The 26,065-nt window shown below is 34.8% G+C and overlaps 1 protein-coding gene and 1 pseudogene across 2 annotated transcripts; one reads left to right on the plus strand and one right to left on the minus strand.

Moving 5' to 3' along the window:
- Window positions 1-1,522: 1,522 nt before the first annotated feature.
- Window positions 1,523-25,835, plus strand: LOC110204006 (putative coiled-coil domain-containing protein 144B). Of its 2 annotated transcripts, XM_020980381.2 has the most exons (4): window positions 1,523-1,656; window positions 2,580-2,710; window positions 14,277-14,353; window positions 24,108-25,835. In XM_020980381.2, the coding sequence occupies exons 1-4, from the start codon at window positions 1,529-1,531 to the stop codon at window positions 25,050-25,052; spliced, it is 1,281 nt and encodes a 426-aa protein (XP_020836040.2). In that variant the 5' UTR covers window positions 1,523-1,528; the 3' UTR covers window positions 25,053-25,835. The 2 variants fall into 2 exon arrangements, with proteins under 2 accessions (XP_020836040.2, XP_078007796.1); XM_078151670.1 differs by lacking the exons at window positions 1,523-1,656; window positions 2,580-2,710 and adding an exon at window positions 21,658-22,611 and having other exon boundaries at window positions 14,275-14,353; window positions 24,108-25,380.
- On the minus strand, window positions 11,217-12,307 carry LOC110204007 (cyclin-dependent kinase 2-interacting protein pseudogene; annotated as a pseudogene).
- Window positions 25,836-26,065: the final 230 nt, after the last annotated feature.

The following is a 26,065-nucleotide window of genomic DNA, read 5'->3' on the forward strand; positions in this document are numbered from 1 at the left end:
TCTAAAAAGAATACATGTGATATTTCTGCCTTTCTACTTTTGGTTTTGAAGTTTTTATGCCATAATACATGGTCAGTTTTTTTGCTTAGGTAACATATGCTGTCAAGAAAAAGGTATATTCCTTTCTGTTCCCATTGCGTTTTCTCCAGAGCTCTGTCATATCTAACTATTCTAATAATCTATTTACCTCTTTAGTTTCTTGAGTGTTTATTTTTTGGTTGGATTTATTGAGTTCTAAGAGGAAGCAGTGGAGGTCCGCCACTAGCATAACTTTGCTGTCTATCTCTTTCTCTAACTCATTTAACTTCTCTTTTAAGAATTTGGATGCTATACCACTTGGTACATATATGTTTAGAATTGATATTGCTTCATAGTCTGTGGTATCTTTTAGCAAGATATAGTTTCCTTCCTTATGTCTTGTAATTAGATCTATTTTTGCTTTTAATATTTCTGAGATCAGGATGGCTACTCCTGCTTTTACACTTAAGCTGAAGCATAATGTATTATGCTCCAATCTCATACCTCTGCTCTGTGTGTATTTCTCTGTTTCAAATGTGTTTCTTGCAAATGACATATTGTAGTATTCTGGTTTTTAATCCATTCTCCTACCTGCTTCCATTTTATGAAGAGTTCATGCCAATTACATTCATGAATATGATTATTAACTGAGAATTTCCCTCCATCCTATTTTTCTTCTTGTTTGTCCTCTCTCTCCTTTAACCCTTTACCTCTTCACTAATGTTGTACTTCTGTTCAACACCTCCCCTGATCTTCCCTCCCTTCTGTCAGTTCTCCCATGCCCTCCTCCTACCTTAATTTCATATTCTCCCCTCCTACTTCCCTGTTGAGTAACATAGATTTCTATATTCAAATGATTGTCTATATTATTCCTTCTTTGTGCCAATATTGATGACAGTAAGGTTCAATCAATGGCCATCGGGCACCCTCTTATCTTCTCCAAATTTAACACATTCAATCTCTCCTTTCCTTCTGCATTCAGTATACTCCTCTTTGTCATAGCTTAATTATTTTCGTGTTATTCCCTCAAATTCACCTTATATTCATAATTCTGTCTATGTATCTTCCTTCTAGCTGTACTATTATTGACATGATTTTTAAGAATCAAAGTATTATCTTCCCATGTAGGGATGTACACAGTTTAGCTCTACTGATTCCCTTATGTTTTCTCTTTTTCCCTGTTTATGCTTCTCTTGGATCTTGATACTGGAGATCAAATTTTTGGTTTAATTCTGGTTTTCTCCTTATGAAAACTGTGTAGGATCCCAGGAGAAAGTCCTTAACTGTTGCACACACAAGGCTTTGACAAACTGTCTACTTGTCTATTATGAAGCCTTAAATTTGACAATCCCCAAAAAAACTCTAAGGGGACAAAAAATTCTTTCTTTCTTTTCTTCTGCTTTTAATTGCATTTTTCCTGCTTCACATAAGCAATGCTCCAATCTGATTAGATGTGACTTTTTAAATTCTTAAATGTAAATTGTTTCTTTGTTATTATAGGACACCCATCATGCATGCTGCCATTGGTGAACCAGTAGGCATAGTGAGTCGTCTTCTTCAATATGATGTTGATGTCTCTTGCCGAGATAAATCTCAACAGACAGTTTACGACCATGCCACAATCAGTGGTCGCGCAATGTAAGTTCTAACATTATAGTTCTAATTATCTTTATACAATTGCATTTAAAAGGTTTTTTTCCCCCGTGTACTTGAGACTGACAGGGACTTTCATAGTTGCATAAAATAGCAAGCATCTGACAAGCATACTTCAAGTCACTAAGAAGAAATTGGGCAAATGGCAAAGTTAGGTTGTCCAAATTTAGGAGGACATGAGCAAGAGACAGGGTACAAAGTAGAGTCAGGTAATCTGAGATCAGAATTTCAGAAATAATAATGATGAAACCTGCCATTTTTATAATTCTTTAAGGTTTTCCAATGTTTTACATACACTTTATTATTTGATCTTCACAAAAGTTCTGTAATTTATTATAGTGTCTGATTTAGAGAGGTAATTTTTGTTTGTTTGGTTTTTAACCTTTGCTGACACCTCTCAGTTATAGTAGACCTAAGTTAGTTTTAGGGAAAATCACAATATGTCTTAGATGCCTTCAAAGGAGTGATAAATGAAAAGAATAAATCATAAATATTAATAGTCAACATTAGAATTTATAGAGTGGCAGTTTGGTACAGGGGAAACAGTGCTCAATTTGGAGTCAGAGGACCTGGGGACAAATCATGCCTCTCACTATATGTGTAATGTTGGACAACTGTTACCTTCTCTGGGACTCAGTTACTTAATCTATAAAATAAAGAGATTAGAGTAGATGACAAATACAGACCCTTTCAGTCCTAAACTTACAGTTCTATAATATTGTGACTCTTAAGTGTATCACATCTAGATTGAATGATTGGTTATGCTCTACAGACTTTATGAAAACAGCATTTTTTTTTTGGTGATAATCTGATTATGTAAGGTTTGAGTTACACCAATACTTGGTGCATATAATTTTTATCTTTGTTGATGTAGACTTAATATGTTTTATATTTTATTTTATACATAGTCATTATAAACTAATTACTGAGTATGGAAGACAGAAGGGACTTTATCAGTCCCATTCAACCCTAACCAGAAGTTCAGAGAGGGCTTTTGATCCAGAATTTACTTTGGGTGCAGCTGCCATGGATCAAATAGGTAAGACTTAAAAACCTGAAGAAATAGTGACTTTAGAAAATAATGAAAGAGCAATCTTAAAATTCATATATACTTTTTTCTGTTTCCATTTTATACTTTAAATGGGTAGGAACTTATTTATTTTTGATTAGTTACTTAATTATCCTTGTAGGTTCACTATCCTGAAGCCATTTACTAAAAACAGCCACAAGATCTTTTGTGTTATTATTATCTGCTTTATCCAAAAATTTCTTTATGTAGGCTTCAATACAATTTTCAGGTTTCTAAATTATTCTAAATATATTTAACCAAATTATATGAAAAGTCTTTAATACTTTTAAAATGTATTATATTTAGCAATATAATTTATTTCTGATTCTTAAATGTGGAAAAAATAAATAATAAATATGAGACTCCTATAACTGTAGCATGCGTACCCATACTTACATACACACACGGACAGAGGGACTGTATGAATATATAAAGATAGAACAGAAAAGAACAAGAGAGCAGAGCCCACATTCTTTTTAGAACTCTGTAAATCACTTATCCAAGCTTTGGAAATATATACATTTTAAACCTTTTCAAAATTTTAAAAGGTTCATAAAGCTTTTGCTTTATTCTAAAGAAAATACAAAACCCACAGGATTTAGAGGGACGAGGGAATAGAGATTTGAAAGGAAATGCATATAACCATAGATTTTTGGTCAGTATTTGCATCACTTTGTGATTCAGGTAGTTAAACTTTACACAGGAGAAGATTTTCTGACTTACCTCCTAACATTTAATCCTACCAGCTGGGCCATTTGGAATCTTAATGATCTGGGCTTGTAATAATAAATTCATCTCACATTTATAAGACTTTTTTTTTTTTTCAAATCAGTTGACCTATTACCTTGTGTGAAAGATAGTGTGGATATTCTGGTTGCTCTCATTTGAATGGTGATGAAACTGAGGAGCACAAAGCTTCGATGACGTGCTCATGCTAGCAGAGCTAAAAGGAAAGAGTTATCATGCCCTCTTAACTACTGTACATTACATTATATATCAGGAAGAGATGACCTATGTAAACCTTCCTTAGAAGAAATGAGAAATCACAATGGCAGAAAAGACAGTATATAATTTTAAGTATACATTACTACTGCCTAAAAAGGTTATATTCCAATAAAATATTTTAATTCCCTATAGCTAGTCATGTGACAACTGAACCTCACTTTCCCTCATTTTGTTCATTTGTAAAGCAGTCTTATCTACAGCTACATACATGAAATTGTTATGACAAACATTGAAGTTCAAAAAAGTGAAGTTCTGTTCCTCAATAAGCAATAGTTTTCATGTTAACTACATATAAAATTTTGAGCACATTTTTAAAAAATTCTTAATCCAATTTTAATAAAAACAATTATACTAAGTAATCTCATTGAAGGTGTAGTGTCTATGAAGTTAATCAAGAAAAAGTTATAGTCTAGAACACAATTAAATATAAGGACATTGAAGAGTATGGCTTATTAGTGATAGATAAAGCTATTCATAAATATGTTCAAGGAAGATATCAGAATGTAAACATTGACTTTATGAAATATATAGTAACCAAAAACATTTTCTATACAAGCCAAAATCATAATGTATGTATAAATATATTAATGTTAGAATTGTAAAATGTTAAAAGAACTAGGGATAGGAATAAAAAGAAAAATTAATTACAATTATTTGCTATTACAAAATATATCTGCTTTCCTTCAAATACTCATCTTTCACTATGAGACATTTATTTTTTCCACCTCATTTTCTGTTCATCAAAAAAATGGTAAAAATTCATCATTTGATTGGTAACTGCAGCAGTAATGGCATCGCTTATCCCTTTATTAGACTCAAAATTGGTGATCTCTGAGTTCTTTTGAACTTTTGAGGAATCATTAAGCTATTGTCATAAACCTCATATCTTCATTGTTTTGTATAAACCTTAGAGTATAATAAAGTGACAACTGTTTTTTTGAACTTTTACTAATAGTGAAGCTTTTGCATGTTTTTTTTTTTTTTTGTAAATCATATTGTCCAAGGGAACCAGGCATTTACATTAAAAATGAGTATGCTAGAGCCCTGGTCCTGGGGCCTAGTAGTCTTTTCACTTCCCTGAAACCAACATTTGCTTTCTTACCATTATTTATTTCATTCTTTTGTACCCATTAATTGTGAATAACCCCAATTTTACCAAAAAAAAAACAAAACAACCCAGAATTCATGAGTTTTCTAGTACGTTGGCAAATGATGATATTCTGGGGTTGATCACCACCCTAGATATTTCTTCTGGTTACTTTGATATTTTAATTCAGGTTTATGGTAGAAAAGCCACAAGGTATTCAAAGCATTGGATTCCAAAGTGGTTTTTTTTCCTGCTCTCTAAAAATTGATACTGTATTTGCTCTTTGTGCAACCATAATTTTAATTGTGCAATATCATCTTCCTACACAAATCGACATGGATGATACTATGAACCACTGAATGATAAAGGCTAACAAGTCAAAGATATCCAAAAGATATCCTTCTCAACAAAGACAAGGCTGTTGTGTAGATAGATAAGCCAGGAACGATTTAGGACCAGTGGTTTAGCACTGCCTCTGCCACTAACTACCTCCTTCATCTCTTTGAACCTCAGTTTCCTTTTGTTTCTATTTACAAATGTGAAGTGAAGGGTTTGAAATGCCCTCTGAAATTCTGTCTCTTCTAAAAGACCATGCTACTTCATGTTTTAATACCATTGATTTTAAGTATTTTTTTAATCAGAACATGAATAATATGGCAAGTTAGCTACAGTAGTATTCATCATCTGTTGTCTACCTCCCTGATAAAACATTTTATCGTTTCAAATGCTTCTGTGACTTTTCCCCATAAGGGCATGCAAAACTTTATTCATAATTTGTAAATCGCTTAGGTTATAAAAAACCACTTCAGTACATTGCAGACAAATTGTAAATGTCTAATCTACTTGAAGTAATAATCCATATAAGATAAGGAGACATACTATAATATTCAATAGAACAGAATCTAGCCTGACCTAGATGAAAAAAAGGCATTTTGCTTTCCAATTAGTTTTCATATATACACCCTTTTTTTCTTCTTAATTTTTTTTCTTAATTTTTAAATTAATTTATTTTTAGTTTTCAACATTCACTTCCACAAGATTTTGAGTTCCGGATTTTCTCCCCATCTTGTCCCTCCCTCCACCCCAAGATGGCATGCATTCTGAATACCCCTAATCTGCCCTCCCTTCTATCTCTCCCCCCTTCTCTTATCTCTTTCCCCTTCAATTTTCCTGTAGGGCAGGATAGATTTCTATGCCCCATTTAATGTATATATTATGCCCCAGTTGCATGTGAAAACATTTTTTTTAAATTTTTGTTTTAAAAATTTTAGGTTCCAAATTTTCTCCCTTCCTCCTTCCCCATCCACCCTCATTGAGAAGTCAAGCATATTGATATGAGTAATATATGTGTAGTCATGCAAAACCCTTCCATAGTAGTCATATTGTGAAAAACTAAGTATATTTCCCTTCATCCTACCCCCCCATTTATTCTATTCCCTTTTTTGACACTGTCCCTCCTTAGAAGTGTTTGCTTCTGATTATCCCCTCCTCCATCTGCCCTCCCCTCTCTCATCCTCTTGCTCTCTTGTCCCCTTCCCTCCCATTTTCTGTAGGGTAAGATAGATTTCTATACCCAATTGATGTGTATGTTATTCTCTACTCAAGCCAAATCCAATGAGAATAAGATTCACTCATTCCCTCTCACCTTCCCCTGTTTCCCCTCCGCTGTAAAAACCTTTTCTTGTCTGTTTTATATGAGATAATTTACTCCATTCTACCTCCCCATTTCTTCTTCTCCCAGTATAATCCTCTCTCATGCCTTAATTTTATTCTCCAGATATCCCCCTTTCATGTTACCTTGTATCATCTGTCTATCTATCTATCTATCCATTTATCCATTTACATACACACACATATATATGTATATATATTCACCTCCAACTGCTCTAATACTGACAAAGGACTCATGTGTTACAAATATCATCTTTCCATGCAGAATGTAAGCAGTTCAACTTTAATAAGTCTCTTATAATTTCTCTTTCCTGTTTATCTCTTCATGTTTCTCCTGAGTCTTGTATCTGAAAGTCAAATTTTCTAATTAGCTCTAGTGTTTTCATCAAGAATGCTTGAAAGTCTGCTATTTCACTGAAGGTCCACTTTTTACCCTGAAGGATTATACTCAGTTTTGCTGGGTAAGTGATTCTTGATTGTAATCCTACCTCCTTTGCCCTCCAGAATATCATATTCTAAGCACTCTGGTCCCTTAATGTAGAAGCTGCTAAATCTTGTGTTATCCTGATTGTGTTTCCACAGTACTTGAATTGTTTCTTTCTGGCTGCTTGCAATGTTTTCTCCTTGACCTGGGAATTCTGAAATTTGGCTACGATATTCCCAGGAGCTTTCCTTTGGGGATCTCTTTCAGTAGGTGATCTGTGGAGTCTTTCAATTTCTATTTTGCCCTCTAGTTCTAAAATATCAAGGCAGTTTTCCTAGATGATTCCTAAGATGATGTCTAGGCTTTTATTTTTATTTATTTATTTATTTTGATCATGGCTTTCACATAGTCCAATAATTTTTAAATTCTTCTCCTGGATCTATTCTCCAAGTCAGTTGTTTTTGCAATGACATATTTCACATTGTTTTCTCTTTTTTTTTCATTCTTTTGGATTTCTTTTACAGTGTCTTGGTTTCTCATAAGGTCACTAGCTTCCAATTGTTCCATTCTAATTTTTAAGGAAGAGTTTTATTCAGTAAACTTTTGGACTTTTTTTTCCCATTTGGCCAATTTTGCTTTTTAAGGCATTCTCTGCATTGGCTTTTTGGACCTCTTTTGCCATTTGGGTTAGGCTATTTTTTAAGATGTTATTTTCTTCAGTATTTTTTTTGGGGTCTCCTTTAGCAAGCTGTTGACTTGGTTTTTCATGATCTTCTTGCATCACTCTCAGTTTTTCCTCTACTTCTCTTACTTGCTTCTCAAAATCTTTATTGAACTCTTCCATGGCCTGGGAGCAATTCATATTTTTCTTGGAGGATGTGGATGTAGGAACTTTGACTTTGCTGTCTTCTTCTGATTGTATGTTTTGATCTTCTTTGTTTCAAAATAAAGATTCTATGGTCTGACTCTTTTTGCACTGCTCACTCGTGATCCCAGCTAATTCTTTGAGTTGCAAAGTCTTTGTTAAGGTAGGAGTCTGCTTCTGGTGTGGAGAATGTACTGTCCCCAACTTTGGGGGTTTTGTGCAGCTGTTTTCAGAGATACTTCTAGGGACCTGAAAATTTGCAATTCTTCCAAGGTGCTATGATTAAGGGTGAGGTGTTTACTCCTTTCCTGGTCTGTGCTCTGGTCTATGAGTGACCACAAGCACACTTTTTACTGTTCTAAATATCTTTGTACATGTGGGTTTTTCCCCCCATTTTATGATCTCTTTACTTTACAGACCTAGCTGTGGTATTGCTGGGTAATATGTTATTCACAGTTTTGTATCCCTTTGGGCATAGTTCCCAATAGCTCTCTGGAATGGTTGGATCAATATACAACTCTGCCAACAATGCATTAGTGTTCTAATTTTCCTACATCATCTCCAACATTTATAATTTTCCTGTTTTGTCATGTTAGCCAGTCTGGTAGGTGTGAGTCGGTACCTTAGAGTTGTTTTAATGTGCTTTTCTCTGGTCAATAGCAATTTAGAGCATTTTTTCATATGAGTATAGATAGCTTTAATCTCTTCTTCTGAAAATTGCCTATTCATGTCTTTTTACCATTTCTCATATGGGGAATGACTTGTATCCTTATAAATGTGACTCAGTTCTCTACATATTTCAGAAATGAGGCCTTTATCAGGGACATTGGTTGTAAAAATTGTTCCTCAGCTTTCTGCTTCTCTTCTAATCTTTGTTGCATTTGTTTTGTTTATGCAAATCCTTTTCAATTTAATATAATGTATGTTATCCATTTTGCATTTTATAATGTTCTCTCTTTTTTCATCATGACTTCTTTCCTACTCCTTAGATGTGACAGGTAAACTATTTTTGGCCCTTTTAATTTGTTTATAGTATCAACTTTTATGTCTAAATCAAGTATTTACTTTGACTTTATCTTAGTATGCAATGTAAGATCTTCATTTATGCCTAGTTCCTGACATACTATTTTCCCCTTTTCACAGTAGTTTTTTTTTTCCAAATCCTGATTTTTTATTCCAGAAGCTAGAATTTTTCATTTTATCAAGCAATATATTACTGTAGGCATTTACCGTTGTTGTGTGTGTGTGTATATATATATATATATATATATATGAAATATTTATTTGTTTATTTATTTTGATTTCTCAATGGTCACTTCTGTAAGTTTTTTACTTTAATATTTTTCCCTCTCCCTTCTTTCCCCAAGATGGCTTGCAATCTGATATAAGCTACACATATATTTTCCTATTCAACATAAGGAAGAATTAGGTACAATAGGAGGAGCCATCAGAAAGAGGTAACAAAAGAATACATGAGAAAAAAATAGCAAATCGTATGCCTCGATTTGCATTCAGAATCCATAGTGATTTCTTTGGATATGCATAGCATTTTCCATCATGAGACCTCTGAAGATGTCCTAGATCCTTTATTGTTGAGAAGGGCTAAGTCTATCAACGTTAGTTGTTGCACAAGGTGGCTGTTACTGTGTGCGACATTCTCTTGTGTCTACTCACCTCACCTGATTTTATTGTATTGCTTACTATTTCTCTGAATTGAATTTCTCTTTCTACCCTTTGCTGTTGAACTTTGTTGGTAATATTTAGAAATGCTGGGATTTATGTGGATTTATTTTATAGACTACAACATTGTTAATGTTGGTTGTTTCAGGTAGATTTTCAGTTGATTTCCTAGGGTTCTCTTAGTATACCATTATATCATCTTCAAAGAATGATAGTTTTATTTCCTCATTGCCTATTCTAATTTTTCAAACTCTCTTCTCTTACTGTTAAAGCTAATATTTCTACTCCACTACTGAGTAATAGTGGTGATGATGGGCATCCTTTTTTCATCCCTGGATAAATCTTAATTTTTTTTTAATGATCTGATCTTAATTTTGTCCACAAAGATCATGAGGGAATTTTTCTAATGCTCTACTGAAATTTGGATAAAGTATATTGATAATAATCCCCTGGTCAATCAATATGTGAAGATAGTTAGGTATGATCTGTTGTGACTTCCTAATGAACTCAGGAGAGTGGATGAGATCACCAGCAAACAGTGTCCAAGACATTATTCATAAGGCAAAGGAATTCAACAGCATCTGAGGTTATGTAAGTTCTAGAAAGATACTGACTAACACAAAGGCTATCAGATGTTTAACGAGGTCTTCTCTTCAATGCATTTTGTACCCCCATTTCCATTCAACCACTTGCATTTTTTTTTAATTTGTAGTGCTTTAATATACTTTAACTTGCTTGCATGTTAAAATAATTCCATGAGGTTGGTATCATAGATGTTATCTTCCCTTTGATGATGTATTAAGTGTCATGCCTGTGGCCACACAGCTAGTAAGTATAAAAGCAGCATCTGAAGTCAGATACCTTCTGACTCTGAAATCCAGCAAATTATTGACTATGCTACCTCTTGAGGGCTTGAAAATAGACCTGGATAATGAACAATTACAAATATCTGAAAAAAGGACTGTTTTTTTTTAATTTCTTGCTTTTTGTAAAGGAGATCATTTATATATTTATCTCTGCCCCCACTCCCCTTTGTAAGAAAAACAGTTAAGCAAATGAAACTGACACCCTTCCATACCCAAAACACCCATCAACCTGTGAAAAAACATTTCATCAGTATTCTAATTAATATTAATTATTTACCTTAACCTGAATGTTTTTAGTATTTTTCTTTCCATGAAATATGTTTCTTGATTCTGCTTTTTTCATTCTACATAAGTTCATACAAATCTTCCCTCTTTTCTGTTTCTTCCCCAAAAAGTGCCCACATGGGGCCTTCCCTCGCTTCAATGCCTCGTTGACCTCATTTTGTTATATGCCTTGTAGCAGACAGACATATGAGTCAAAGGGTTCAAATAGTTTAGTGACTTTTCTTTAAAAGTTCCAGATTGTTGTAATGGTTGGACAAGTGAAAAGATCTACCACCAGTATTTATTAAGAACTCCTTTCTTAAACAGCATCTATTTTTTTTATGTTTGTAAATTTAATTTGAGGTGAATCCAGTATTGTTAAATGTTCATTTCCCTTAGTGACTTCCTGTAATATTTTGTTTGTTAATTGCATTTCTTAATTCTGAAAGTCATTTGTTCCTCTATTTTGAAAACTTAGCTAGGAAATGATTCTTAGTCTCATATTTTTGTATCGTTTCTATAGCAGATTTTATTCCATTATTTGATTAAACTATTTTCTCAAATCTAGTTTCTCTTGGTTTTGTTTGTACATATGTGTTTTAATTTTATGCCTCTATCCTTTGGTTTGCAATTCTCCTTCTTATAATTGTGAAAGCTCCTTTCATTCTCCTGATTTCATCCCACTGTGTGTGTGTGTTAGTGTTTTTTGGGTTTTTTTTTTTCAAAACAGTAGGCTGAGAATCCATTTGGAACTTATTGTGGAAATAAATGCTGATCTAAACATTTTCTGTCAAACATATGATCAGTTTGCATAGAAGTTTTTGTCAAATAAAGAGGGTCAGGGTTTGAAAAGTAGGTACTGAATGGATGACTATCATCAACTTTAAAAGTTACTACCAGAGTGGTGTTCTGGTGGAGGTGAAGCACCTCATTCTGCAAACAAGAACAGAATTAGAACTGTGATCCAGTAAGGAAGTGTATGGGGCAGCAATGGGCCTGTATCATAATACCTGGAAAGAAGGGTTCATTGCGGTTCTGGGAGTATGGATTTATTGAAATGATTTTGGAAAAAATTATAATGCTCGATGTCCAGTTTCAAGTAAGATGCTTTCCACATATAGCCTGCTGTTCTCAATATAGGGCTGGTACAACCACATAGATAAGTAGCTTAAAATGAGATCCTGGTTTGTAGTATGGGCAAGCTCTTCCACAATGATGCATTTCAGGTGTATTTTTTCTTGTACATTTCTGAAAGCTGATGGGAAAATTCATAGAAGTAGGTAGTGGGACATGTATGGAAAAGGGGTGTTTGCTAATTTCCACTTCCATAATGGTAATTTTCTAGGTTACAAGTTCCTTTAGTGGTTGATGTTAGCTTTTCCATTTTCACCTGTACCTTAGCCGAGTTTTCCAAAGTGTCATGAAGTTCCTTGCACAACATCTCAAATTCCTCATTATATTTTTGATGTACCTTTTGAGAATGAAAGCCAGAAGCAATGGTGTTGCATTCTAGTTCTACCTTGTCTTCATTAAGTACACTGATTTTGATGTTTCCTGTTTGTTTGCAACAGAAAATCCCATTTTGTTGAGTCTCCCATTTTGATAATAAATTGTGCCAATCTACAGCATTGTCCTTAATTTTTCTTGTGCTGACAGATGAAACAGTTCTTTTGGGAGTAACCATGCCAGAGTTCTTCAAGTCCATGACTTCAGTGCCCAACATCTAGCCCGATGCGGCAGGAGGAAGTTTGAAGCCAATTGCATTTTTTAAGGAGTTATTTTCTTCAGTCAATTTTTGTCCTTCCTAGCTATTCACTCTCTCTTGCATACCTCTCATTTCTTTTCCCAGTTTTTCTTTTATCTCTCTTATTTGACTTTGAAAATCCTTCTTGAGCTCTTCCAAGAAGGCTTTTGGGGCCTGGAATCAATTCATATTTCCCATAGGGGTTTCAAATGTAGGTATATTGACTGTGCTGTCCTCTTCTGAATTTGTTTTTTGATCTTCCCTGTCACCATAATAATTCTCTAAGGTCAGCGTTCTTTTCTGCCTTTTGCTTGTTTTGTTTGCCAGTTTCCTGGCTTTTAAAGTTAACTTTCCTATTGGAGCACAGGGAGCACTGTCCCAAGCTTCTTGTGCTGGGAGCAAGGTGCCTTGTCACTAGCTTTCTGTACTGGGGCCTTGGGTGCTGGCACGTGGGGGATTTGGGGTCTGGCTGCTTACCAGTCGCTCTGCTGGGGTCCTAGTGGTGGTGTCTGACATATACTAAGGCTAGGTGCAGTTTTTCTGCCTTTTCCCTGGGCTACACTGAATCAAGTGGAGGTCCAGCCACTGGTGGTTGCCTGCCTGCTTGGAGCTGCATCAGCATATGTGGTGGTTCTCCAAGCTGAAGTCTGCTGGTTGCCCTGGCTATCCTAAGATACATGGGGAATCCTGGTGTTCACATTTGCCTGCTCAACCATTCTGGGGCTCAGCATCTCCTGCTGGTTTGCTGAGGTGGGGCTTGCTGCTGGCTTGTTGGGATGCCTCTCATCGTGGACTGCAGTCCCCTTTTTATCCAAGTGAAATGAACCTTTCTTGGCAATCCCAATTTCCCAGCCTGAGAGACTGCTTCTCCCTGTCTTTCCACTATCTTAGCTCTTCCACTGAAACCACTGGCCAGGACTGTCTCAAAGAAGTAGGGAAAAAAAATCCTTCTTTCTTGGTGCCGTGTTGCTTAGGGAAATAAAAGTAAATGAGATCTGTATCATTAAGTAACTCTATAAACTGTTCTGATTGAGCCAAGAAAACATGAAAACAAGATATGCAGGTAATACTCTGCCTGTTAATTTCAAATTCACTGTAAAACTTTTAGTTACCTCAGAGCTAGATAGAGCATGACAACATGGAGAGAAATTCATAGAGGTGAAATGATTAACAGAACTGTTAAAGATTAGGAAGAAATAAATGTACATGCCACAGGTCAAATAAATCTATTAAAACAAAACCAACATAGAAAATTAGCCTGGATAGGACACAATTATCTTAATTTTGGAGCTTCTAATAATAGAATTAAACAATCATTCCAGACTTTTAGGAACCAAGATAGTGAAGTAAGCAGTAAATTACTCTCATTCTCCCCTATTGACCTCTAAAACCCCCAAAATAGCACCTCATGAAAAGTCCATGATGTTGTCTATTCTATAAACTATCTCATTGTTTTCCCCACCAATCCAACTCTGTTCTTTGTTCTCGTACTTCCCCAAATTCTATGAAGGCTAGTAATCCCTATCTCATGGTCTTTGGTCATTGAGAAAAGCCATTAACCCAGTTTATGGGTTACTACTAACCTAACTAATAAATTGATCTTGCAGAGACCATTTCCTCTCAGTTTACCTTTCATTTTCAAAGATAACAGTTTCAGCTAGAGTAAATATGTAAATCAATCTGTGATTTGGTATAAAATGAGTATCTCACAAGAAACTTAAAATGTGGAAGTAAATTGAGATTACAAAATAATCAACTAAATGCATAATTAGGAAAATAGAAATTTCTTACCTCTTTATCTTCTTTTAAAATAGATCACAATAGATAAATTATAGCTGTGATAACTGCCATTACCGCTAATGGGGGGATTTAATTCATATAAGAGAAGTAACTCTAAATAAAATAATTATTTACTTAAATATTAATACAGATTTTACACCAGTATTGGAATTTCAAGAATCATCACAGGAAAGTGAAGAAAGCTTTGATAAAAGTGACTCAGAACAGGTATGTAAAAATGATATTCAAATTTCTGAGATTTTACTTCAGTAAAAGTTCCTTTCATGCAAATTTTATTGGAAGTTTTTCACATCTTAGTTACTTTTAAATGGATTTTTGTCTGATTTCAGGAGTTGAAATTTTCTTTGGAGGTGCAGGAAGCAACTGGAAAACTTCATCCCTAGTTGTATAATAATAGAATAGAGAAAGAGTCCCTGAATGTGGATTAATCCTGGCATTTTTTATAAATTTCTTACATATAAGGAAGTTAAGTTAGCCTACCTAATCATATAATTGTTTTGCCTTTAATAAGCCAAGTAATTGCAATAACAGAATTACCATGAATGCATGTTAAAGAATATCTTAGTCCTGATTTCTTTCTTATTGTCAGGCTAAAATTATTAGTCATCAATGGCAAGAAAATAACCTGGAATGTCAATATCTGGGAATGTATATCATTTTAGATGGCTACACTAAAATCTATCAGTGTTTTACAATGCTAGAGTATGTCATTAAAAATGCCATAATAAAATCTTATTTGGTAAGCAAAATAATAGCAACAATAAATAATAATAATTTATAAGCTTTTATAAAAACATGGCAATATTGAAAACATTACTAAGAATACTATGGTATTTTGTCACTACTGAATTGTGAGATATTTTACATTGTTAATAATGAGCAACATAAAATAATATGAAAGAGAAAAGTAGGAATTAAAGATACTTTATTTATGTCAAGTTAAAAAAAAAAAAAAAATCTTAGCATTCATGATCAAAGCTAATCTAATCTATCCTTAACCTAAATAGCCAATCCTATCTGTAATACCCCCAAAGTAGTTGAAGACCTTCTGTGACTGAAAACTTATTACCCAGAGGAAGCAGCTCATTGCTTATTTGAACAGCTCTAAACTTTGAAGATGTTTTCCTTAGGCTGAGCTATAATCAACCTTCCTGTGATGTGCACCCAGGGCTCCTGGTTCTCACTTAATTGAAGAGTCAAGTTGAACAACTCAATCCCTTCTGCATTCTAATTCTCTAAATATTTGATGACTATTATCCCAACATCCTTTAAATCTTCTTTTCTACAGACTAGACACCTCCAATTGCCTACCAGACCCTCCTGTGATATGAATCATGGTTGAATTCTGAGCTCTCTTTAAGTTCCTCTGAAGACCCTGTAGTTTTCTAGGGTCCTATCTAAGAACAGTAATACAGATGTGTTCTGATCAGGACAAAGTAGTGGATTGTCATGTCTCTCACTAAGGATACTGTACTACTTTTGCTGCAAAGATCACATTCGTCCTTTTGATAGACACTTCAGTATTAAATTTATGGCTCAGTAACAAATACTTTCTCTCAGGAACTCCTATGAAAAACTGTTTCTCCCATTGTGTACATACATAGTTGTTTTGTTTTATTTTGTTTTGTTTTGTTTTGTTTTAGTCCAAGTCCAGGTTTTACATTTATCCTGTTTAAACTGTATATTCTTAGCACTAGCTCATTGTTCCAATCTAGCAAAAGCCTTTGGAATCTCAGTTCTGTGACTTATTTCATCAGCAGCCTCTCCCAATTCCATGACATATACAAATCTGATCTCAGCATTCAATATATCGATTCCTCCTGATTATCAGTTTAAAATGGTGAACAGAATAAGACTGAGGATAAAGCGACCAACTGCCCTCCAGAATAAATTAGTGTTCATTGGGTGTTTCCAATGAAGCTGCTCCAAACCTTTAATACATCCACATTTTTCACCTAGTCCACAAAGATTTTGTGAGAAACTGTTTCAAATACTTGTTGAAATCCAGACATACTGTGTCTTTGACATTCCTTGAATCTAGTCTTTTATTCTCTAGTCTACTGACAATTAAAAAAAAAAGGAAACATATAAGGTGTCTAGCATAACTTGTTTTTAATGAACTGATATCAATTCTTAATTATCCCTTCTTAGAACTCTTTTTGGAAGTATGTACAAACTATTAATTTGATAAGTTAGACTAGAATTTGCCAGCAATCAAGGATATTCACTTTTTTCTAGTCCCATGGCAACTCCTTGGTAACTGTAACTATTCATAAGTTTAAGACAAAGATTCTTTAGCCCTATATGCAAATTAGTTTCAGTACCTTGAGATGATAATCCTAATTATTTAATTTGAACTCAATGAGAATGGTGTTGAGATGCCCATACTCTAGAGCCTCCTGGCAATGTCTTCCTTAACAGAAGTTAGAGGAGTTCCAAACCCCATGTTTCAGATGTTCTATACAAGAGAGAATCTGATCTTAGAGTCTTGCTATCATATTTCACTTAGTTACATCCTGCAGAAGCAATAGGCAAGAGGGGGGTGAAAGATGAAGCAGGTCATACAGCCTTTCCCTCCCATAGAATTTTTCTGATATCAGGTTCCAATTCACAACCAGGGCCTTCAATCCTATACATTGCCTAGACTACACAGCTTTATTCACTATATCACTGCCCTATAAATAACTATTGAAATTACCATTCCAATGTTATTTCCTCATAATCAGAACTGTGTTAGTGTATAGTTTATCCTCATTAATATATTATGGAACTTTAATCTAAGTATTTCCCAAATAGCACCACACTCATCAACAAGTAAGTTAATTGAATATTTTCTTAGAATGCATAGATTACAGCTCAAGGAGTTGCTCTTATATGCAATAGAAAGTGGCTATGATCTAGGGCTGTGATAACCTTTTGAGCCCTTACTGTTACATGAAAAGATTCTATCACTTCATCTATGTTCATTAAAGAAAATAATGGCTTCTCTACCATTAATTAATAGAGCAAAAATTAACACAACTGCTTAAGAAGGTGATACACGTCTTCAGCTGGAAGCAGAGTGTCGATTTATTAGGGATATTTTGGTTGAAATTTCTGTCCAAATGTAATCAATCAGTTTCCTTCCAACTTAGAGATTTGGTGTACCTATGAATTTGGAATATAGTGAAAATCAGTCAAATAAAATGTTGCCATCTCTCTTAAATTATGACTTTTAAAATGTCCAGTTTTTGGGAAATGATATTATAGGTCATTTGAAGTAGTTTATTTTGATATGGACATGACACAGTAGATGGAGTGCCAGGCCTGGAGTCAGAAAGATTTATCTTCTTGACTTGAAATCTGGCTTCAGACAATTACTAGTTCTATGACCCTGATCAACTCACTTAACCCTGTTTGCTTCAGTTTTCTCATCTGTAAAATGAGCTGGAGAAGGAAATGGCAAAACACTCTAGTATCTTTGCCAAGAAAACCTCAAATGGGATCACAAAGAGTTGGCTATGACTAAACAAGAATAAAAGTTGATTGTGGTCATGTGCACATGATAGAATGTGATTATGTCATGTAAACATTTTTATATAATTTATTCAAAAATCTATGTGCAGACTATCAGTACTGTGGTTTATCTCATGCAAACTAATTATGGGACTGCAATCTCCATGCATCTGAACATTTGGAGAATTTTGCCTTTAGAGTTGGATCCATGGTTCTTACCTGTACTGGGGTCAGGGAATCATATGTTACTTGGCTGTTTTGAAGCAGTCACTTCCTACCTCATAAACCCCATTAATTCTGTTGATGGATCTAAGTTGTGTATTGTAATCATTTCTTATTTCTTGTTCTGAATTACATGCAAAAATCATTTCCCTTCTCACGTCAATTCCTACGCTCTAATTAGTAAAATAATTAGAGAGGTGGTTTTTACTGGAACCAAACACAGAAGTGGACAATCGATACAGGTATATCTTACGACAATACAGTTATTTCAAATCACATTCTAGTTTCACAAAGACATGACATAACGTAGAGTTACAGTTTTTGCACTTATAATTAGTGTTCAATTTTAAGATATTTAAAAGTCATAAATAGGCAAATACATAAATATAATAAAGACTCTCACTACTTCAAAGGAATATTGAGTTGAGATTTCTATCCCATCCCAAGTTTATATTTTATTTGCGTTGGTTTTTCCATTAGGCAGAATGTGTGTTTATTAAAATATTGACCATTCTAATTTACTGCTATTTTTAAACAAACTGGAAAAGTATGGTACTGTGAGACCACCAAAAAATGAGATATAAAAAAGGAAATTTGTTCCTCTTTGGTTCTTTAGGAATATACTATGGCACATGCTTAATAATACATTTACCCTAATCCAGAATACCCTGGATAAAACTTACATTGAAATTTTTGTTTGTTCTATTATTTAGGGAAAGTTTAAATATTTTTTCAAGATTCATTAATTTATGTGTTTTTGGTTTTCAACATTCACTTCCACAAGATTTTGAGTTCTGAATTTTCTCCCCATCTTGTCCATCCCCCAGAGCCAAGACAGCATGCATTCTAAATACCCTTTCCCCTAATCTGCCCTCGCTTCTACCTCCACCCCCCTTTCTCTTCTATTTTCCTGTAGGGCAAGATAGATTTCTATACTACATTACCTGTATATCTTATTTTCCACTTACATGTGAAAACAATTTTTTTTTTAACATTTGTTTTGAAAACTTTGGGTTCCAAATTTTCTCCAATCCTCCCTTGAGAAGAGAAGCAACCCAATGCTGGTTATACTTGTGTAGTCATGCAAAACACTTCTACAGTAGTCATGCTGTGGAAAACTAAATGTATTTCCTTTCATCCTATACCACCCTCCCTTATTCTATACTCTCTTTTGACCCTGTCCTTTCTCAGAAGTGTTTCCTTCTGATTACCCCTTCCCCCAGTATGCCCTCCCCTCTATCATCCCCTGCTCTCTTCCTCTTCCCCCATCTTTTCCTGTAGAATAAGATGATTTTCCATACCCAATTCAGTGTGTATATTATTCTCTCCTTGACCAAATACGATGAGAATAAGATTCACTCATTCCCTCTCACCTTCCCCCTTTCCCCCCCACTGTAGAAGCCTTTTCTTGTCTGTTTTATGTGAGATAATTTACCCTATTCTACCTCCTCCTTTCTTCTTCTCCCAGTATAATCCTCTCTCACCCCTTAATTTTATTCTCCAGATATCACCCATTCATCTTCAACTCACCCTGTGCCCTCTATCTGTCAATCTGTCTATACATATATTTTTCCCCCTCCAACTACCCTAAGACTGACAAAGGTCTCATGAGTTACAAATATCATCTTTCCATGTAGGAATGTAAACAGTTCAACCTTGATAAGTCCCTTATGATTTCTCTTTCCTGCTTACCTCTTCATGCTTCTCTTGAGTCTTGTATTTGAAAGCGAATTCTTCTATTCAGCTCTGGTCTTTTCATCAAGAATGCTTGACAGTCTTCTATTTCACTAAATATCCATTTTTCCCTTGAAGGATTATACTCATTTTGCTGGGTAGAGGATTCTTGGTTGTAATCCTACCTCATTTGCCCTCTGGAAAAGCCTATTCCATGCCCTGTGGTACCTTTATGTAGAAGCTGCTAAAACTTGTGCTATCATGATTGTGTTTCCACACTACTTGAATTGTTTCTTTCTGGTTGCTTACGATATTTTTTCCTTGACCTGGGAACTCTGGAATTTGGCTACAATATTCCTAGAAATTTACCTTTCAGGATCTCTTTTAGGATGTCATCGATGGAGTCTTTTCATTTCTGTTTTACCCTCTGATTCTAGAATATAAGTCAGTTTTCCTTGATAATTTCTTGAAAGATGGTGTCTAGGCTCTTTTTTTTGATTGTGGCTTTCACATAGTCTAATAATTTTTAAATTATCTTTCCTGGATCTATTTTCCAGGTCAGTTGTTTTTCCAATGATATATTTCACATTGTCTTCTGTTTTTTCATTATTTTGGTTTTGTTTTACAGTGTCTTGATTTCTCATAAAGTCACTACTTTCCGGTTGCTGCATTCTAATTTTTGAGGAAGTATTTTCTTCAGTGAGCTTTAGGACTTCAGTTTCCATTTGACCAATTTTGCTTTTGAAGGCATTCTTTTTCTCATTGGCTTTTTGGACCTCTTTTGCCATTTCGGTTTGCCTATTTTTTAAGGTGTTATTTTCTTCATTATTTTTTGTGTCTACTTCAGCAATCTGTTGACTAGTTTTTTATGATTTTCTTCCATCACTTTCATTTGTCTTCCCAGTTTTTCCTCTAACTCTCTTACTTGCTTCTTGAAATCCATGGCCTGGGACTGATTCCTATTTTTCTTGGCTGCTGTGAAAGTATGAACATTGACTTTGTTGTCTTCTTCTGGTTGTATGTTTTGATCTTCTCTGGCACCAAAGAAAAATTCTGCTGTCTGCCTTTTTTTTTTTTGTCTCTTTGCTTATAATCCCAGCCAATTACTTGAGTTTTAAACTCTTAGTTAAGGTAGGGGGTCTGCATCTAGAATGGAGAATGTATGGTCCCAAACTTCGGGGTTTTGTGCAGCAATTTTTAAAGATACTTCTAGGGACATATAAACTTTCAGTTCTTCCAAGGTGGTATGAACAAGGGTAGGCTGTTTACTACTTTCATGGGCTGTGCTCTTTTCTATGAGTGACAACAAGCACTTTTTTTACCTTGGAACTCTCAGGAGTATTCCCTCTGCACCATTACTACAAGCTCCACAACTCCAGCATTCCTCCTTGCCTAGGACTGTCACCCAGAATTGTGATTCAGATCTAAGCACAGGCAAAGAAAAAGAATCCTCCCTTACCATCAGCATTGAGTTCCCTGAAATCCTCTTCTGATCAGCCACTGGATTCCCCCTCAATTTGTGGGCTAGAATCTCCAGAAGCAGCTGCCACCCTGGGTCTGGGACCTAGCTTCTCTCTCACGATGTCACAGAATTTTTGTAGTGACTTTTAAAGTTGTCTTTGGAGTTTGTGGGTTTGAGGAGTCAGAAAACCCCCACAGCTATCCATGATTCAGTCCCCTGAGGCCTGCTTTAGGTTCACTGAGGCATGGTCTTTCCCTACATACCCAAGCTGAACTACTTTTCTCTCCAAGCCCTACACAATAGTTCTTTCTAATCAAAGGTGAGATAGAGCTTTCTAATTAACCATCCAGGTTGTCTTGGGCTGGAGATTTCTTTCACTCTCTCTTTTTGTGGGTTCTGCTGCCCTAGAATTTGTTTAGAGCCAGTTTTTTTATAGGTATTTGGAGGGGTTTGGGGGAGAGCTCAAGGAAGTTACTACATTTGCTCCACTATCTTGGCTCTGCCCCACCTCCCCCCACCACCCCCAGTTTAAATAATTTTTAACATGTCTTTGAAACACAATGATTTGGGGCTAGATAACATACTAAGCTTTACAGAATAATTTTAACTACTGTTTGTTTATTCTTTAATTTATCTTCTTCCATATTTCTTTACTAAGGAGAAAGTTACTTCAGAAAGTCAACATACCAGAACAAACAGCACCTGGGAAACAAGTTAAACCACTTCATTTTCCACTTTCATATCTAGGAAAAAAGTCTCAAGGACGAGAATCCAATAAGGAATCTAATAGTGATAATGTGCATTTAGATGTAGAAAATGGGCAGAAAGATGTGAAAAACTGTGGGTTAAACAGAAGACAATGGAAGTCAAAAGGAATTTTAAAATTGTTCCAACTGAGTTTAAGCAGATATTTGAAGAAATTTATGAAAAGGACAAAATTGCAGATCAGCCTACAGAGAAACTACAAGATGAGGAACTACTAGATGTCTCTGAAAAGGAAATAGAACAGTTACAAGAAGCATCCCTTAATCTGACAAATAGCTCAGGTGATACTGAAAAAGAGGAGAAATGTAGAGGCCCACTCAATGTAGGAGTTCAGTCATTTTCTGAACAAAACGATTACTCTCTGGAAGATGCTGTTTTAAACAATTTAAAGCTCACTTTCCAAGAAAATGTTCTTCACTCATCTTCTAATCTAAGCTCAGAAAGTAGTAACCTATACCATAAGAAAGGTAATAAGTCAGAAATTGAATGTACTTGCAATTTAAATGAAGAATATGTTGCTTATGATGCAGAAATTATAAAAATATCCAACTCACAAATAGCTATAAATGAAATGAAGGAAGATGAAGCATTTGGTATGAAACTGGCAGGAAATCTAAACAGGAATACCAAAACTTTGGAATCAGATTCAGGATGTTTGCTACAATCAAGTAGTCTAGCAAGCCATTTTGATGTCTGGTGTACTCGCTCTGATGATATGCAATCAATATATGCCATCCAAGAAAAAAAGCCTACACTCACCACTGCAACCAAACTTAATGAGAAAACAAAACGAAAAGAAAACTTATTCCATGAAAGAGATCACAATGACAATAACTCTCCAAATGAGGTAAGACCTTATAAATACCTCCTTCCATATAGTGACAAAATATCAAAATGCACCTGAATAAAGAATTAAATCAAGATATGTGAAGATTTAAAAATGAGTTAGGAATGGTGGAAGTAGACAACCCAGCTTTTGAGGGTAAAAAAACACAACTACAAAAAAAGCTAGATTTACCTCCTGCCACTCTCCATTCCATTTATTTTTCTTCTTCATCAATCTTCCTGTGTAATTGATTTTCACATGATGAAAAATCTGTGTTTAAATGCTTGCTATTTGTAAAGGTATATTTAAAGTTGAATTAAGGTAAATATTCAGAAAGCCTTTTCATAGTCCTTATTTTGATCATCTAAATTACTCCATCAGATTCCAAAATCTTTTGCTTGTAAACAACAAACTTTCTAAAGCAAACATGCACATAGCAACATTAGACTCTGTGGCAAAAAGAACAAGGCCTAAAGATAATTAGGGCACAGGCCTAAAAGGAATGTAATGAACTCAGGTTCTCTTTTATGCAAGTCACTGCAATATTTTACACTTCAAATAATTTTGCTTTCTATGGACATTTTTATTTTCTTAGCCAAGTGTAAGATGCTATGGCTTAAAATATTGAAAATACAGGCTAACATTAGGAAATTTCTAACAGATCCACTTGATTGGACTAATATGGTTATTGTGATCTGCTGTGTTCATCTTTACTGATTTTAGTAAAAGCATTAAACTTCATTTTTTTTATTTCAAAATGAAAGGAAACACATTTTTTCCTAATTTATTTAGTAACAGTTTTCCAAAAGGCATTAATACAAGATTTCTCAATTTTCCCACAACTAATACATAACAGAGTTGGGACTTAAACCTAGGTCTTCTGACAACAAGTTCAAAGCTCCTGCTCTGGAATTTCATTGTTTTTAAAAGGTGTTTATTTGCTATAGATAGTTATCATTTTAGCACATAGAGATAACATAAAATGTCAGCAAAAGATGGAAAAATAATGGGAAAACACTGACTTCTGATATACTTGAACATTGACTGGATTTAGATGGATTTAGCAGGCCCTGAGGACTGCTCCAGGTTCACTGAGGCATGGTCTTTTTCCTACATGCCCAAGCTGAACTACTTTTACCTCCAAGCCCTACACAATAGTTCTTTCTAATCAAAGGTGAGATAGAGCTTTCTAATCAACCATCCAGGTTGTCTTGGGCTTGGAGATTTCTTTCACTCTCTCTTTTTGTGCCTTCTGCTGCCCTAGAATTTGTTTAGAGACAGTTTTTTTTATAGGTATTTGGAGGGGTTTGGGGGAGAGCTCAAGGAAGTTACTACATTTGCTCCACTATCTTGACTCTGCGCCACCTCCCCCCACCAACCCCAGTTTAAATAATTTTTTAACATGTCTTTGAAACACAATGATTTGGGGCTAGATAACATACTAAGCTTTACAGAATAATTTTAACTACTGTTTGTTTATTCTTTAATTTATCTTCTTCCACATTTCTTTACCTAAGGAGAAAGTTACTTCAGAAAGAGTCAACATACCAGAACAAACAGCACCTGGGAAACAAGTTAAACCACTTCATTTTCCACTTTCATATCTGGAAAGAAAGTCTCAAGGACTAGAATCCAATAAGGAATCTAATAGTGACAGTGTGCATTTAGATGTAGAATCAAAACGGGCAGAAAGATGTGAAAAAGTGCGGGTGAAAGAGAAGACAATGGAAGTCAAAAGGAATTTTAAAACTGTTCCAACTGAGTTTAAGCAGATATTTGGAGAAATTTATGACAAGGACAAAATTGCAGATCAGCCCACAGAGAAACTACAAGATGAGGAACTACTAGATGTCTCTGAAGAGGAAATAGAACAGTTACAAGAAGCATCCCTTAATCTGACAAATAGCTCAAGTGACACTGAAAAAGAGGAGAAAGGTAGAGGCCCACTCAGTGTAGGAGTTCAGTCATTTTCTGAACAAAACGATTACTCTCTGCAAGATGCTGTTTTAAAGCTCACTTTCCCAGAACAGGTTCTTCAGTCACCTTCTAATCTAAGCTCAGAAAGTAGGAACCTACACCATAAGAAAGGTGATAAGTCAGAAATTGAATGTACTTGTGATTTAAATGAAGAATATGTTGCGTATGATGCAGAAAATATAATACTAGCCGGCACACAGACAGCTGTAAATGAAAGGAAGGAAGATGAAGCATTTGGTAGGAAACTGGCAGGAAATCTAAACAGGAATACCACAACTTTGGAATCAGATTCAGAACGTTTGCTACAATCAAGCAGTGTAGCAAGCCATTGTGATGTCTGGTGTACTAGCTCTGATGATATGCGATCAATCATCCAAGAAGAAAAGCCTGCATTCAAATTTAATGAGAAAACAAAAGTAAAAGAAAACTTCTTGCAGAAAAGAGATCACAATGACAATAACTCTCCAAATGAGGTAAGACCTTAAAAACACCTCCTTTCATATAGTGACAAAATATCAAAAATGCACCTGGATAAAGAATTAAATCAAGATATGTGAAGATTTAAAAATGAGTTAAGAATGGTGGAAGTAGGCAACCCGGCTTTTGAGGGGAAAAAAAGACAACTGCATAAAAAGGTAGATTTACCTCCTGCCACTCTCCATGCCATTTATTTTTCTTCTTCATCAATCTTCCTGTGTCATGGATTTTCACATGAGGAAAAATCTGCGTTTAAATGCTTGCTATTTGTAAAACGTATATTTGAAGTTGAATTACGGTAAATATTCAGAAAGCCTTTTCCTAGTCCTTATTTTGATCATCTAAATTACTGCATCAGATTCCAAAATCTTTTGCTTGTAAACAACAAACTTTCTAAAGCAAACATGCACATAGCAACATTAGGCTCTGTGGCAAAAAGAACAAGGTCTAAAGATAATTAGGGCACAGGCCTAAAAAGAATGTGATGAACTCAGGTTCTCTTTTATGCAAGTCACTGCAATATTTTGCACTTCAAATAATTTTGTTTTTTATGGACATTTTTATTTGCTTAGCCAAGTGTAAGATGCTATGGCTTAAAATATTGAAAATAGAGGCTAACGTTAGGAAATTTCTAACAGATCCACTTGATTGGACTAATATGGTTATTGTGATCTGCTGTGTTCATCTTTACTGATTTTAGTAAAAGCATTAAACTTCGTTTTTTTAAATTTCAAAACGAAAGGAAAGACATTTTTTCCTAATTTATTTAGTAATAGTTTTCCAAAAGGCATTAATACAAGATTTCTCAATTTTTCCACAACTCATACATAACAGAGTTGGGACTTAAACCTAGGTCTTCTGACAACAAGTTCAAAGCTCCTGCTCTGGAATTTCATTGTTTTACAACATGTTTATTTGCTATAGATAGTTATCATTTTAGCACATAGAGATAACATAAAATGTCAGCAAAAGATGGAAAAATAATGGGAGAACACTTCCTTCTGATGTACTTGAACATACT

The sequence above is a fragment of the Phascolarctos cinereus genome, unplaced genomic scaffold, assembly GCF_003287225.1.
Source record: "Phascolarctos cinereus isolate Bilbo 61053 unplaced genomic scaffold, phaCin_HiC Scaffold_47;HRSCAF=571, whole genome shotgun sequence".
NCBI lineage: Eukaryota > Metazoa > Chordata > Mammalia > Diprotodontia > Phascolarctidae > Phascolarctos > Phascolarctos cinereus.

Excerpts from the sequence above, each read along its gene's own strand:
- LOC110204006 (XM_078151670.1), top strand. The coding sequence starts at position 21,859 with ATGGAAGTCAAAAGGAATTTTAAAATTGTTCCAACTGAGTTTAAGCAG. Across the intron at positions 22,612-24,107 it reads ACAATAACTCTCCAAATGAG|GAGAAAGTTACTTCAGAAAG; the intron begins GTAAGACCTTAT and ends TCTTTACCTAAG.